This window comes from Lates calcarifer, linkage group LG13, assembly GCF_001640805.2.
Source record: "Lates calcarifer isolate ASB-BC8 linkage group LG13, TLL_Latcal_v3, whole genome shotgun sequence".
NCBI classification, from domain to species: Eukaryota; Metazoa; Chordata; class Actinopteri; family Centropomidae; genus Lates; species Lates calcarifer.
In genome coordinates this window covers 9,695,606-9,711,862 of record NC_066845.1, presented here as the reverse complement: position 1 = coordinate 9,711,862, position 16,257 = coordinate 9,695,606, and the positions used below count along the sequence as shown (strand labels likewise).

The 16,257-nt window shown below is 39.5% G+C and overlaps 4 protein-coding genes across 4 annotated transcripts; 2 read left to right on the top strand and 2 right to left on the bottom strand.

Annotated features, from left to right (window-relative positions):
- The first annotated feature begins 596 nt into the window (after window positions 1-596).
- mtrfr (mitochondrial translation release factor in rescue) lies at window positions 597-2,794 on the top strand. The gene is made up of 2 exons (XM_018668525.2): window positions 597-1,082; window positions 1,505-2,794. Exons 1-2 carry the CDS (start codon window positions 804-806, stop codon window positions 1,733-1,735), a joined length of 510 nt encoding a protein of 169 aa, XP_018524041.1. The 5' UTR covers window positions 597-803; the 3' UTR covers window positions 1,736-2,794.
- A 179-nt stretch (window positions 2,795-2,973) lies between these two features.
- kmt5ab (lysine methyltransferase 5Ab) lies at window positions 2,974-6,746 on the top strand. The gene is made up of 8 exons (XM_018668523.2): window positions 2,974-3,205; window positions 3,439-3,542; window positions 4,371-4,518; window positions 4,813-5,023; window positions 5,186-5,273; window positions 5,419-5,478; window positions 5,669-5,859; window positions 6,166-6,746. The coding sequence occupies exons 1-8, from the start codon at window positions 3,196-3,198 to the stop codon at window positions 6,374-6,376; spliced, it is 1,023 nt and encodes a 340-aa protein (XP_018524039.1). The 5' UTR covers window positions 2,974-3,195; the 3' UTR covers window positions 6,377-6,746.
- Window positions 6,747-7,294: 548 nt separating this feature from the next.
- Window positions 7,295-9,837, bottom strand: rilpl2 (Rab interacting lysosomal protein-like 2). Its single transcript, XM_018668524.2, has 4 exons — window positions 9,367-9,837; window positions 9,123-9,274; window positions 8,213-8,335; window positions 7,295-7,758 (listed from the first exon to the last, which is right to left on the bottom strand). Exons 1-4 carry the CDS (start codon window positions 9,658-9,660, stop codon window positions 7,737-7,739), a joined length of 591 nt encoding a protein of 196 aa, XP_018524040.1. The 5' UTR covers window positions 9,661-9,837; the 3' UTR covers window positions 7,295-7,736.
- A 443-nt stretch (window positions 9,838-10,280) lies between these two features.
- Window positions 10,281-15,431, bottom strand: LOC108878143 (RILP-like protein 1). The gene is made up of 8 exons (XM_018668526.2): window positions 14,957-15,431; window positions 14,178-14,328; window positions 12,968-13,086; window positions 12,582-12,857; window positions 12,263-12,451; window positions 11,804-11,967; window positions 11,614-11,712; window positions 10,281-11,330 (listed from the first exon to the last, which is right to left on the bottom strand). The coding sequence occupies exons 1-8, from the start codon at window positions 15,278-15,280 to the stop codon at window positions 11,237-11,239; spliced, it is 1,416 nt and encodes a 471-aa protein (XP_018524042.1). The 5' UTR covers window positions 15,281-15,431; the 3' UTR covers window positions 10,281-11,236.
- Between the last annotated feature and the right edge of the window lie 826 nt (window positions 15,432-16,257).

Below are 16,257 nucleotides of genomic sequence, written 5' to 3'. Positions count from 1 at the left end.
ATCAGCATCAGTCAATGAGCATATTATGTTGATTAGAACATCTTAACATTCATAGGAACACGTTGTTCATTTCCTTTAGTCTTTCAATACTGCTCTTTTTTAAATATGCACATCACAGCCAAGCAGCATACACGCCCACAGAGTTACAATCCTCCAGACTGGGACACCATGTAATTTTCCACATTGCCGATACAAGTTAGTTCCCTTCATCATTATTTATGTGCGTTTACATGTGAACTTTCCTACCAGGTAATACATAGTAAAGAGAGTGAGCGGTCAGCAAGTTTCCGTCGCACCTGGTGGTAGTTAGTTAATTAGCCTTCACAGAAATCAGCAACCGAACTTTCATTGAGTTGAACAGGAAGACCTCGTCATTTCTTCACTGAAAACATATATATCACCATTCAACAGACCTTTCAAAATAGCTGTCGAAAGGGACCGTTAAAGAAACCCCAACTGTAAACGTCGACTTATAGGCATTTTATAAAAACATTTTCAGTTTCCTACCTCCTCCTCCTCCTACCGACACACGATGGCAGCAGAGGGTCAGCGCAGACCAATTTTGGCCACGAAGAAAAACACTGCCTGCTGCCGTTCTTCTTCTACGGGAGAGTAGAAGAAGAACGGCAGGACATAAACAGGAGCACACTTAAACGACCGTGACACGAAGAGAAAAACAAAACGCAGTAATGCACTGAATTGGTATTTCTGTTTGGTGACAAACAGTGTGATAGAATGCCGTCAATAACTTTATATTTACCGCACCACCAAGACTCCGCTTTGTATGTCGCTTTTTAAAAGAAATGTCACGGCTCTTTCCGCTCATCGGATCTATACACAGTGAGTCCAGTCGGGTCATATGGAGAGGGTCTCCCGGCATCTCTCCATTTCTTAAACCACTCCCAACTGGACTGACAAATGTGTTTAGAGCTGGTAAAAAGGACCTGACGGACCTGCCTGTCCTGAATGAGGATGAGCTTGAAGAACAGTTTGTGAGAGGATCTGGACCCGGGGGACAAGCCACCAATAAAACGAGCAACTGCGTGGTACTCAAGCATATCCCCACTGGGATTGTAGTGAAGGTATTTATTTATTTGGTTAATCTGTGTGCATTTATCATTATTGGTATCTATTTGTAGAAAATTTAATCGTGACATAAGGACCCAAATCAAAGTTAAGTCCATTCATTGGAAACATCAGCTGACAAAACGGTGTCAACTCAAAGTCCATGTAGTAACTCCTCAGATGCTCTCAGTTACATCATAAGCAGACGCTCGGGTGTCATGGAAATGTAGACGTTGAAATTTCCATTTTTATTGGCTTAGAAGTTGAGTTTCACAACTCATTGAAGTCCTTAAAGTGCTCAGAAAATAATGGAAATGATTCTGACTGTAAGCCCCAGAATAGCTAATAAACATACTTTAAGGTGAGACTTTTGTAACAACCAGTGTTATGTGATTTACAGACAGTGCTCATTTAATCTTTTGTACCATTTTCCCTTCAGTGCCATCAAACCAGATCTGTGGATATAAATCGAAAGCGTGCCCGGGGAATCATGAGAGAGAAACTTGATGTTGCATATAAAGGAGAACTCAGTGAAATTCTTGTAAAGAAGAAAGAATCTGAGCTGAGGAAACAAGACAAGAAGAAGAAGGCAAATGAGAATCTGGAGAGAAAAAGACTGTTTAAAGAAGGACTGGATGCAGACTCCAAAGCTGGGAATGACATGGTTTAAAATGTTTTTGTGGAACGTAGAAAGACATGAGTACTCAAGTGATCATGTATTTTATGCCTGCAAAGACGGTTTAACTAAACCTGAAAAAGTACTGTCAACTCTGTCAAATCCAATTGGCCTTTTGTTTGTATAGCATCTTTCATGAAAAGTTGTTGTACATAGTACTTAATGTACTACAAGACAGAGAAGAAGATTTTGAAAAAAGAAATAAAATATAGCGGTGGTGTTTTCAACAAATTAAAAAAAAAAGTCAGTCATTGGGATGTGTGCTAGGTTAAAGCTGCGGTATGCAACCTTTACCTGTAGGTGTAGTTTGACTTAAATGCATATTTATTTAATTCTAGCATTTACAGCATAACATTTTTACTCAGTTTTTTACTAGATAAAATATGTTTTGGTCATTGTTTGACCTTCACCATGCAGAATGATGTATGTTCAGATGTTAAGGTGTGTCCATCAAAACTAGTTTAGAAGCTAGTCCTGGTCCAATAGGTAACTTACATACATGTGATGTGAACATTGGAATATACACTGAGAATGGACACTCACTTTGTATTCAGTTACATTTTAAATTAACTATTTGTGCATATTTATAGATAACACATTTTCAGTGAGGGAGGTGTACATGTCATTTTAATCATTTCTAACCAGGAAATTGAACAGACACAAATAATTATTTAAAGCAGAAAATGTTTATAGCTCTTCAAACATGCCTGGAAGAGGATCTTTATTTTATGTTTATACATTCAGATGGCAGTTTATTAGGTACGCCAAGCTTAAACCAATGCAGCCTAATATAGCAGCCCCTCAAAAAACAAAACAAAAAACGTCTCCCTTCATGACAGATGAAATGTTCAGTTTGTGTTGAAACAGTTTTAGACAGGTGTTTGTTCAACTTTACTGTTACTTTACTGTTATTTTTGGAGGCTGCAGTTTATTGTGCTGTTGAATTGTATTGCATTATTCTTTGATATAAATGAAGTGGATAAAATAATAGAAACACCCGTCCCTGTCTAGGTGTACCTAATAAACTGCCTGTTTGAGTGTGTATCAAAAACACGCACTTGCCTATCTATTTAATGCACATTGAAGCAGACCAATAATTATTTTAATAACCCTTATTACATTTTTGCTCCATGTTTTGCAACATACAGGAGTACAGCAGATTTAAAGTCTTTGGTGGAACATATTTCTGCATCAGAGGTTCGCTATTGCGAACGCGGCTATGTGACAGCCAGAGTTGCAGCCAATGAGAGAGCTACTTTTCATGCTCTTGCCCCTCCCGTCTGTACGAAACAGCCAATGAGAGGAGCGGGATGGTTTTTAAATCCACCACGCTCTCACCGCCCCACTCCGCAGTGTGATGCGCTGATGTTTGTCGTTGCAGAAACAGTGAACTAAACACAGGGCAACATTCAATAGACTCCTCGTCCTCTTTAGCTCTTATTGTGGCGACTGAGATGGCAAAAGGTAAACCTGCTAATGCACTGTCGTTTCAGTAATTGTTTGTGTCATACAAGCTACAGTAGTTAATGTGTAGCTAACAGCTAATGCTACCTAGCCTAAATAGAGGACCAACTTCGTTAAAATAAACGTAGCAGATGTAAACAAATAAAACTCGCCGGTAATGGCTGGCCTTTGTGCAGTGTTGTTGAATTAGACAGCAGTGTTTATACTTTTTTTTAATCTCCATGTTTATAAAGGGAAGAAAAATGTGCTGAGGACCGAGGTAAAGCCCGAGGACACTGCTGAACATAAAGTCACTTCACGTAAGGAGACAAAGGAAAACAAACCATCAACTAATAAGGTATACTTCCCTGTTTTGCTTTACGTTTTTGCAGCCTCTATGTAGCAAACCAAGTAGCTCTTGGTTCACAAACTGGAAAGGTAACGCTACTTTCACAGGGGTCATGGTCGTAGCAACGGATATAACTTTCATGAACTATCATTCATGAATCAAACAGACTGCAGGAAGCTTCGTACTGGTTGTAATCAGCGTTACCCAGGTTGCGCGCAGCCCCTTTATTTAGGCGTTTAAACAAAGTGTAACCATACATACACCATAGCTGTCGGTGCAGCAAATAAAGCTGAAACTTCCGAGTTTGAGATGTCAACATAATGCAGCCACTGAAACCACACTAAAATATTTTTACATTTCTGTATATGTGGCACTGGTTGGGTACTTGATCACTATGCTTAATTAATATATCAGCCAGCAATATTAATACATATTCTGCCAATCCGAGATGGTACTGTTACCATGGAGACATTAACCACTCCCAACTGGAGAGGGCAGGCAGACGTATTAAGTCTTCACAAGCCAACAGTCTGTTTGCTGTGTTTCCTGTTGGCTCTAACATGCTTTTTAAGTGATTAAATGGTTCAAAGTGCAGCTCTGAACATGTTTAACTTGCCTCTGAATTTGGAGCATGCATGTTAAGAGGTTTGGAGCAGGAATAAAGACATTAAATTCAGTCTGCATCAGTTACATGCCTCATAAAATATGATGTCTCATTTATTGCATCCCATCAGATTTACATACTGATGCTAATGATTGTGAAGCTGAATGTGTTACTGCTGGGAATGGTTTTCCATTTTTTTTCACCAAGGCAAATAATAATAATTCATTTTGCAGGATTGCGCAGGTAAAGTGCAGTCAATTCTTCAGAGTCTACGGAGTCCAAGCAAACCTAGATCCCCTCTGAGTGACAGTTCAAGCATGCTGATCCAGGAAGGAAATGAATCTGATGTTGCTAGTCCTGATGCGCCAAAGCTGAAAAAAGGTAAATACCTAAGTTTAAAACAGTCTGAATCAACTAATGTGAAATGCTGTTATTTGATTGTTTCTATTATATGTAATCTTCTATCCATTTGTCTACTCTGGGGTCATCGTGGGGTCAGTAGATGCACGTGTACCACAGAAAAATTTCCAGTGCATGTGAATGGCGCCAGTGTTCACTTACATAGTATCTTATGACACAACTTCACTGTGTTTTTGAGGGAACGTCACTCTCGTGATTAAGACTAAATACTTGGGTCAGCTGTCAAATCTATTCTTTGTGTTTCCCTAAATGCAGACATGCCTAATGAAATAAAATCAGAGAGTTGCGAGTCCAAAGAGCAGAAGCCTGAAATGCCTTGTCACAGTCACGGGAACAGAGAGCAGTTCGCTGACCAGCTTGATCAAAAAGAGTCCACCCCACGTACCAATGTCGGGTCTGCAGCAGGCAGCAAAGTGTCAGCATCCAAACCTCGGAGTAGAACAGGTCGCAAACTCGGAGCAAAAAAGTGAGTGCACAAAGTCAAGATGTCAGTGTAAACTTTGTTGTTTTTTTTGTTTTTTTTTTTGGTTTTTTTTTTTAAAGAGGAAAGAAGACCAGACATACGCCCTTTCACAGATGGTCACTCAATCATAATTTCTCATTACTTTGATCATATCTGTGTTTTCAGGATGGAGAATAAAGCTTCCCAAAACAGAAAGGTCACAGACTATTATCCCATCAGACGGAGTAACAGAAAAACAAAGGCAGAGTTAAAGGTTTGTATAAAAAATACCTGTTTTACTGATGATTAATAAGTTATAATGTCTTAAACCTCTTTTTTGTTTGTGTGTACAAGTCTATAAAGATTGTGCAACTCTACAGAAAGTTTAACTTTGATCCAATTGCTCAAATTGTCAACAGAGTGAAGAACATAGACACATTGATGACCTGATAAAGAATGGCATTGAAGAAGGAATGCAGGTAACATTTAATGATTTGAGTATTGTCACTTTAGTCTAAATTATATTGTGTGTATTTGTGATATTTTCTGTAAATCAGTAATAAGCACTGATGATTTCTTTTTGTGACAGTTATATAAATATCTATACAGTGGTTAAGCCATTACTGCATTTTGCATCAGATAAGCTTCACACTTTTTGAATGTTTACAGGTCAAACACATAGAAGGAAAAGGAAGAGGAGTATTTGCTGCCAAGGGTTTCAGAAAAGGAGAGTTTGTTGTGGAGTACCACGGAGACCTACTGGAACTAGCTGAGGCTAAAATAAGAGAGGCAGAATACGCTCAGGATCCCAAAACAGGCTGTTACATGTACTACTTCCAGTATCAATGTAAAACATACTGGTAAGTTCAAATGTCACCACTGGGTTGACATTGTTTCACACTCATTTCATTACATTTCTTTGTTCAATTTGTCAGCTTTCTGTGAATCACTAATCTTATGAAATTAGTTATTCTAGTCAAACAGCCTCCTAGTAAAAAGTTAATTCCATGGTTGCATTAAAATTGCAGTGGGATTGAAAATGGAAAGTTTTCTTCGCATTTTCTGCCTGACTACTATCAAGGCCCAGATAATGTCTCTGCTTCTAATGTGGAGACCTGTCTTGAGTTGTAGTGACAGATTTCTCTTTGCTTGTTGATGTATTATAGTGTGGACGCTACAAAGGAGACAGGTCGTCTTGGAAGGCTGATTAACCACAGTAAAACTGGAAACTGTCAGACTAAGCTCCACGCCATCGATGGAACCCCTCATCTGATCTTGGTGGCTTCCCGAGACATCAAAGCAGAGGAGGAGCTGTTGTATGACTACGGCGATCGGAGTAAAGCCTCAATCTCTGCTCACCCTTGGCTCAAATACTGAAACTTTGACCACAAGTGTTTGTATTTCAGATAAATTGGTGCTCTATGCTGTAAAAGATGCTTTAGATGAGCAGTCCTCCACATGCTTTTTTTATGAAGTAAAAAAAAAAAGTTTTTGTTTTAAATGGAGGCTAAAGCTCCAACTCATGAAAAGTGTATTTTTGCGCCAGTTGTTTTTATCATGCTTTTATATTTTTCTTATCAAATTGTAGCAGAGATATTTAAGCTTGGTGAGTATTTCCCCTGGATAAATAGTGTTTCACAATGTCCGTGGGGTCTCCTTTTGTAATGAATATAATTCAAATTTGCAATTGTAAATTATTACTTGTGCTGTAAACTGAAGAATAAAATACAGATGAGTTCTCATTCCAGTTGTAGCATAATTAATGGTGAAGAAGAAATGAACTATGGTCTTTAAAATGACACCCTTTGTTTGTGTTTGGCTCAAATTCACACCTAGAGTTGTGGTTAGATGCTCTGAGTCTTAATCTACAGCAACAATGTAGACAGTACCTCAGATATGTGCAGCAAAGTTTTGAGTGGAATACAGTCATTCTTACTTGGTTCTGTTTTGCAACAAGAAATCTACAATTCAGGAAAATGATATGAGTATGATTTAGTGAGTTCTGAAACAGATTAAGACTAAAGGGAATCAAATCCAAAATTCAAACCAGACAGTATCTCCATATAGAAGTCATACATGAAGATTGGTGTATGACTTGACTGAATAATGGCTTGTAATTAAACCCTAAATCCTCATTATCCTGTCACTAATGTGTGTGATGTAAGATGATGTTGTAGGTTGTGGCCTCTGTATGTTATTGGTCTACACTGATACGAGATCAGATGACAAGTAGAAGCTGTAACACCAATGTGAAAGAACATGGAAACATTTTAAATATGCAAAAAAAAAAAAAGGTTTCAAAATGTCATAACATTTTATTATCTTAAATTATGGGTTGGGATGGGATGGGGCCCTTTCTCCTTAATTTGAGAGCTAACAGTTGAGAGTGACAGAGTGTGTTTTAGATCATATGAAGCCCCTTTAAGACTTAATTCCAAGCCTATAGATTACTTCATATTAAGTGAATGCATTCAACATATTCTCCAACAGCAGCTACATAATACTTTCCAGTTTCATTTGATATCTTGATCAAACTTTCCATATATATTTCTACAATGTTAGCTCTGTATTACTATAAATCATTATGTTCTAATTATTATAATTATGTATAAAATACAGTGCTTGTTAGACTGAGAAATACTTATTGTAAAAAATAGTCAATATAAAAGTGGTTGACTGATGTGCCGACAAATCCTGTTTGTCTTCTACATGGTCAGTTCTTGTGAACAGTCTTTCCTTATTTTCGCCTGAACGAAAACCTATGAACAGAAAAGGTCCAGAGTCAGTTTAAGGAGGTTCTTGCCGAGCACAGTGGGGTGAACATGGAACATTAAAGTAAGTCTGCCCAGTGTGAGAAAACAACACTGAGTCATGGCAGACTGTAATTACTGACAGCAGTTTGGCATACGCACTGCCAATTTCCAACTTCTCTCTCTCACTCACTGCTCACACACAAACATCCTCAGCATCAGCATGAATTCAGTTGGTCACAAGTATATCATTACAAGACAGGAGACAGGCTGTGAGAATAATCCTCCTCCTAGCTTACTTCAGCATCATGTGCTTGCTGCTGTCTTGAAACTTTGCCATCTGAGGTGTACAGCTAAAATGGTGTTTGGCTAGAAATAAACGTCTTAATCACTTAATGCTACTTCTTTCAAATGCTTCTTTGTTGTCTATACATCCAGTAAAGAAATCCAGCTGGTTACTCACAGTTTGCCTATGGTTGTTTTCTCCTCTTTTGCGTCATTTATTGTGGCTGGACTGTGCTCTGTCGCTGCTGGTGTCTCCAGATCCACTTCCACCATGGCTGGTTCAGCCTGCGGCAGGATCCCGCTGCAGAGGAAAAGTACAGATTTACAATCTCTCCGAATATTTTGTGTTGACGGTGTTGTGAAAAGGAGCAGTAAAACAAAATCCACACTGTCAGGTTGTAGCTATTTATGATGTTGGATTCATATCTTCACCTCAAAACTAAAGTATCAGTGTTATCAAAAAGATGAAAGTAACAATGAAATGGGAGGCACTGCAGTTCATTTCTATATTTACAAAATGTGTCTAATTGTGGGGCTGATAATGCTGTGGTTTATTTGTCAAATTAGCAACACAATAAAAGTAGACTGTTTTTATTTTTAAACCAAGTTGGTAATGCCTGTACACAAAACATCTATGTATAATAGAGTCAAATGTGTACAGATATTAAGTGTATATTAATACTGTCAGTGTGTGTAAAAGGAGGCCTACAGATGGTCTGGTCACTTTAAAACAAAAAAGAGCTGTTATGGTTCAGAATAACATTTCCACACTGGAATTTCCACTGTGGTGAGTGAAACTGATTTATTAGCTTCGCCTTAACAATCTCATGTAGTGCTACGCAACAGCCCTGCAATAAATCCTGCTGTATGATCATTATTGAGGCTGTAGTTAGTAGTGGTGTTGTGTTAGATCACACTCAAATAAGGTGCTTCTAATGCTCTGATCCCCTCATGTTTGTGAATACATGACTAACACTCTGCGATGTAAGGCAGGTTTAGAAGTTTTAGATAGGATGTTGAATTTTTTTTGCAATAAACTCCTCTAAATACATCTTATCTTAGAATGAACTTTAGGCTCAGTTGCTCACCTCTTGTACAGCTGCAGCTCCTCCTGAGCCACCATGAGCTGAGCCTTTAGCTGGTTCCTCTCCTGCAGGACCTCCTTCAGCTCCTGCATGGTGAACCGCGGTCTGTTAGGGTCCGTCAGGTCCACCACCAGCTGGTTTGGCCCCGCCGTTTGCTTTATGACGGGGAGACAGGAAAAGCATCTTTAAACCGTCCATTTATGTCTGACATTAACCTCAACTAAACCAGACAGACCGTGACACTCACCGTGCCCTGCCCAGAGGAGCTCTCCTTGACGATCCTGTCCAGTTCACTCTTCAAGTTGTCCCGCTCCATTTTCAGCTCCTCCAGAGATAAGTTGTACTTATTGACCAAAGTCTCGAACATTTCCAAAACACGGACTATTCTGAACTGCAAATCCGACACTTCTTCTCCCGTGCTGCTTATTTTTAACAAGTCTCGTCCGATCACGTAGGAAATGTCATAAACATCTTCAACCGTGAGCTCAAACGCGTCCTTCTCGAAAGCTAGAGCGGGCGACGACTCCTCTCCAAACTCCATAACGGAGCGATGCTGCAGCTACTTCTTAAATAAATAAAGTTAGCTTTTCGCCACCAACGACTACTTAAACGCTTTCTTTCTTTTTGACTCACTTTTACAGACAGAAGGTAACTAACTTCCAGAGGAGCCGCACTTCCCCCATCACTCACCCGCCAATGGCGTGACTCGCTGGGCAGCAGAGGAGGGCAAAGTATCCTAGCGACAGGTAAGTACAAAGATTGTCTGTGCCTCAAGATAACTCCCTCAACGCTGTCGATCCGTTCGCCCGGGACGTCGTTTTTCACTATACAGAGAGCAAGAGACGTATACGTGACCGACAGCTCTCAATTTCTCACTTTCCTCCATCAAAGGCATATCAGAATCAGGTGACAGAGCACGCGAGTTGATGTTTTTAAATTTGGTTATAGTCTACTCTGGTTTCTGTTTTCTGTTTAGGTTATATTTATTAGAATGAAATGATCCTGGAAATATTCTCGTCAATACAAAAATAAGTCTTAATAATTAATTTTTTAAATAAATAAATATATATATATTATATATGTATTTAGGACATAAATACGACCTCTATTATATTTAGCATTCTTGTCTTAGCAATATTAGTAACACAGTGACAAAATAAAAAAAATGAAAAACAAAACTTTATTACTTTACTCTGGACAAACATTATTTTACAGATGCAACCCAGCACATATTGATAGTTAGGGTGTATTTTTACAGTACTAATTATTTTTGGAATATTTTACTTGTATGATTGCACCAGTGTAAATCACAAGGCATGTAGGCTGTAGTGCTGTAAGTAACATACTCTTTTCAACACGACCCAGTGCTGACACTCAGCACATTATTTCACACAGTCTTTCAGAGGGAAACAGAGGTACACGATTTTCTGGCTGAAAAACACATTAACAATAATTTGTTGTCAGATACATCTTGACACCACCTGAATGACAAAACATGTCCCATCACCTTTTATGGTTCTTCATCTCTGACATTGATGCTATTTATAAAGAGACCACAAAGGAACTTTAAAGTGTCTGTGAAAAAAACAGTTCATATTCTAGGGAATACCTCGCACTACAGGCACTACTCGTCATATGATTGTAAAAGTGAATGCATTTTGAAGTAAATACATTATTGAATACATGGCAAGCAAAAACTTTATGAAGTGCAGTGAGACCACTTTTAGGCTGAGGAACAAGCCAATGTAGACAATGTAGTGAGAACCTTAGAAGTTATTTGACAATATAGCAGCATGTGCAGCATTAAAAGTAATGAAGCATAGCTTTTTCATTTATATATATATATATAATTAAGAACTGACAGGTAGTGACTTTTTATGAAACCACAAAGGCCTGAGAGGTCATAAATACATGTCCAGGTTTGGCCAGCTGTCTCACATTTTAACTGCTCAGGATAATTTTACCAAGTTAGCTAAAGTCTTATCAACATGTAATGTATAAGTTGACACTTTAAAACAATTGTAGTTCATTCAGCACAGTTTCAATCTCATAAACCACATGGTGTCGACATGATGTGGGAAAATTAAGAGCAACTGTGCAAGAATTGAAATTCAATGTCATACAAAGGAAACAAGTCTTCTGATTGGCAACAAGGTGGGGTCGTCTGCAATCAAACCGGCTGCCACCATTGGCATTATGGCAGTGAAGATCCTGTCCAGAGAGGAAAACGGAGAAGGGGCAGTGGTGACACAACAGGACGGATACAAGAGAGAAATTTAAAGTTAGAGAGAAAACATGAAAAACAACAGAAGAATTGTTGTTGAATTGTTGTGATCAATATGTTTTGTGACCCTCAGTCACAGCAACACTGACTATTGACACCTCGAACAATATCAAAATGTTAACTGATGATGTTTATAAGATACATTATGGCCGTCATAACAAGTACAGAGGTATATTAAGAAAACTGGGTCAAGTCAAACTCATTACTCACAAGCGCCTAATTCCTGATTCAGGCTGATCGGTGGAATTGGAGGATGGTGGAGGAGAAGATGTACAAACAATGGAGCTGATGTCATCCTCAGACTCGTCACTGAGGGATACAGAGAAGAGAAATGTTAACTTTTGCATTAGTGTTTTGTAAAACTGAATCCAAACTAAAGTTTGTTGACAAAACAACAGACCTTTTGTAATATGCCAACTCTTCCTGCAGCACGAACACTTGGGCCTTGAGCTCATTCCTCTCCTGCAGGACGTCCCGCAGCTCCTGCAGAGTGAAGCGAGGTTGGTCCGACTCCTGCTCCAGGCTGTCTGTCTCCTCCTGTTGCTCTGTATCAGTCTGCACCTTCTGCAGTCAAAACAGCATCATTTACTGATTTACTTTTACTCAAACAATACAGACAAACTTAAGAAATCTGACATCTAATGATATGACATTCTGATTTAAAAAAAACAAACAAACAAACAAAATCTTTCGGTGTAAACTGAAAGCATGTCGCATGTGAGAGACGTAAAGCTGTCAATGACCCACACCAGGACACACCAGCATACATAATGCTTTGTGTTCAATAAAAATAGTCTTTTAGTGGGCTGCTGTAACCTCAGTAAGGCTGGGTATATGAGAGAGCTTAAACAGGTGTTACCAGTAACAAAGCTGTCGTGTCTTCATCTTCATCACCCTCTTCCTCAGTATTTTCTCTGTTGGACGACCTTGAGAGAAGGGAAGGGCTCTTGTCACGCTCAAAGCAGTTCGCCAGGAAACCAGCGTCCCCTCCACACTCCACCCACACTGAATTTGGTTTGATGGAGTTAGATGGTGCTGCTTCTGAGAACTGGATTTGTGCCACAAAACAGTAACACTTAGACACTACAAAACACTGCGAGACCTAATGAACTATAGTACAACATGAATGAACCACACAACATACAACATAGCAGAAGATAAGCCCTTTTCCTTCTTACTGTCGTCTGTGGTGATGCAGGTGACGACATCCCAGATCTTGTAAGAGACGACTCTTCTACCTCAGTGATCTCTCTTTCCAGCTCCCAGTCCTGGAGCTCCTTTCTCAGCCTGGTGACCTCCAGCTGCAGAGCCCCCACCTCCTGCAACTGTGCCTGGGCTGCAGCCTCCAGCTCAGCCCTCTGCTGGATCAGTGCCTTGCCCTGGGTTTCTATCACTCCTACCCTGCGACGAAGGTCCTGGTTGATCCTTATCAGCCGATGCTGCTGCATCTGGAGCTAAAAATAAAGGAAATGTTTTATGACTTATTCCAGTTAAGGACAGAAAATTGGAAACTTAATATCTTCTCAGGTCAGTATTTGTTAATGCACATAGTCAAAATGCTCACCGCCTCGACGTCCTCGTTTCTTACTGTTAACTCATGGTCTTTTGCCCGGATTTCATCCCTCTGCTTATCCACCAAGTCTTCCAGCTTTTTCATCACCAGTCTTTCTTTTTCTGACATTCCTGCAGGTATCATAAAAATGTTCACACTTGTAACATCAGTGCAATAATACAAGAAATCCACCTGAAGTATGTGCAATTTGCAGTTAAATACAAAATCTTTAAAATCAGGTCTCTGTAAGAATTGCTCCCTCCTGATATTAAAGCATCTGTTGCACCATGAATGTATTTTTCTTAACAAATAATGGATCAGTAAGCAGTGTAATTATATCACACAGCACCCATTCATTTACATTTACATGTTTATAAGCAGTCTGTACTGTGGCCATGACAGTCAGCAAATATAGCTGCAGCCACCATGCAAGTCACACACATGAGCTACATTTTGGTCTGGCTTCAAAAATAGTCTTCCTCACAAGCTCCTGACTGCCTCTCGTCACGGCCTCCTCTTTCATGTCGCCATACAAGCATGCAGCATAAACTGCACAATCCCACGTGACTGCACAGGGCATGTGTAACGGACAGCAGATGGTTAATCGGCACAACACAAATCTGTACTGAGCACACATATGGAACACATATCAGATCTTTACTATCTCAGCCAAGAGCAAACTAATTTAGTGTCCAGTCATCACAAGGTACAATACAACATGCATGACAGGACTTCAAAGGGCAATAGCCCACAGAGCATGCGGTGTTGTTATGATTATCATATTTCATACTTAACATGTCTCTATATTATCTGCCAAATCTGCTTGATAAAGTCAATATCAGTATAGCTACCAATCTGGCGTATCAGATCAGTGCCTCCCTATTAACATATAATTTGAACATTTTATTTCACAGGATGTCTGGAGGCTGAAACCTAGTCATTACATTAGACTTAGACTTAGACAGACTTTATTGATCCCTTTGGGATGACTCCCTCTGGGAAATTACGTTTCCAGCAGCAAATACAGACAGAACACATCACACAGGGCAGTGCAACAACTGTTTGCGAACGAAAGACAGGGCAGCATGCAGGACAGTTTGCAAACAACACAGAATATAAATAGAATAGAATTAAGGGTGGTATTCCACCAGGAAAGTCGGAGAAACTTCCAAACACCCATCTTTCAAACCCTGAGTGAGAACCACTGCTGTAGACAACCCACCCTCCTGTTTCTGCAGGTCTTCCTCTGTGACGGGGGACTCTTTGAGAGAGAGGCTCACCAACAGCCTCTTGTTCTCTGCTTGAAGCTGAGTGATTTGAGAGATCAGGTCCTGGACTTCTCCTCTCCATACATCCTCCACCAGCTCCAACTCCTGAGAAAAGGAGACACAAAATAAATAAAAATAAACAAAATATATATTTAAAAGAGGGAAACACCAATGTAGTCAACTGTCTTCACAAAGCACTGGATATTTGTTTTGAAAGGATCGACATAGCTGCAAGAACAAAAATTTGCATCAGATTTAGCTGCCTCCAAAAGAGAATCAAAAGATAGCAGCCTGGACCGACATACAATAATGTCATTATTACTTGGTTTTATTGTCATACATTATCTGAAGCTGTTGAGGCTGTTGAAAGTGTGTTGTAAATGAGTGATGAAGTAATATAAAGTGTAAAGTTTGCCACAAATCAATTTATTCATTATAATAGCACAGTAATACATAAAATAGTGTAGGATAGTTAACTACACTGCTCTTCCTACATTCAACTCATCTAATGTGATCAGTGGTTAAGTACTGTTTGTTTGCTGTCCAGAAAAAAAGAGGAATTTTGAAATGTCAAAACTTTAATAATTGATGCCACTCAGTTACTTAGGTCGAAAATGTCAATGTAAATGTCACAGCACACATGTACACACAGACAGATACACAGACAGGTGGACATGGGGGTTAGACAGACACACATACATACGCAGTCAGGTACACAGGTACACAGACAGACCTTCTGGTGTTTCCTCTCCTGTTCGTATCTGTCGCTCCGCTCCTGCCGCAGTCTCTCCAGCTCCCTGCGCAGCTCGTCGGTCTCCTGTCCGGCGGCTCCGCGGCCCACCAGCGCCTCCAGCAGCTCCAGAACCCGCACCACTTTGGGCACCACACCGACCAGAGACTCGCACCCAAACCTGTCGATAGTCCGTTCAAACTCCTGTCCGAGCACCGCCGCAATGTCGTACACGTCCATAACCGTCAGCTCCGCCGCGGGTTTTTCCAACGCAGACACAACGCGGGTTTCCATGTCTGTCCTCTGCTTTATGTACACCTCCGACATTCAACATATCTCTCTTTCCTCTGACGCTCTAAGTACACTCACACTTGATGTAGAAAAACGAGTTTAAACCGTACAGTTTGTGGTTTACACCAGCTATGTGGGGCGTGTGAGAGCAGAGGGAACTTGTTTAAGTTTGTTGACAGTTTAAAGGTCTGTCTGATGCTGCGTTCACTATCCCCTCAAAAACTCGTATATGTCACTTCGACAATAATTAATACAACCCTGACCTATTTCAAGTCTATATATATATATATATATATATATATACGTGAAGTACAGGTTTATTTGGGTGGTTTGTGCTTAATGTTTCATTCAGACAAGGTAGACAGCAAAGTGCTATCTGTGCTACAGTGGACAGGGCGCAAATAAGACATAAGCGATAGAGATATTAGATGGTGGCCGGATTGCAGTGCTTGATGTTAACGTAAACAGACAAATAATGACAACACAATAACTATTAATAGTAAATAATAATAATTAAAAAAAATAAAATTATTGCTTCGCATGTTCCAGTCAACACCATAACACCGTGCGGTTGAGTTATTTATATATTTACAACAGCTCCTGAAGGCAGCAGCCCTCCTTCCACGTTGACTCTAAGCCCTACTGCGCATGCCATGATATTATTAGCGTGTTACCTTTTATGCACATCATTAAGCTTTTAAAATATCCCAACACTTAAGGACTTAATGTATGGGCAGCTTATAATAAAATGAAATTTTAGACAAAAATCATTTATTAAAATGTTACCACTACTGACACGGAAGATGAATTAACTCCTTGATAGAAATATGAAAACGCAAGTATTTCACTTATTTTTAGCTACCAACAATTTTCTGTTATTTCTATAGTAATTTTCATTCATCAGTTTTAATAAGCTGTAAATAAAAGTCAAATATAGTTAATCCTACTGGCTGGACAAAATACTTTTGTTTGACCCTAAATATAACATTTAGATAAGATAATAGGAAATATAC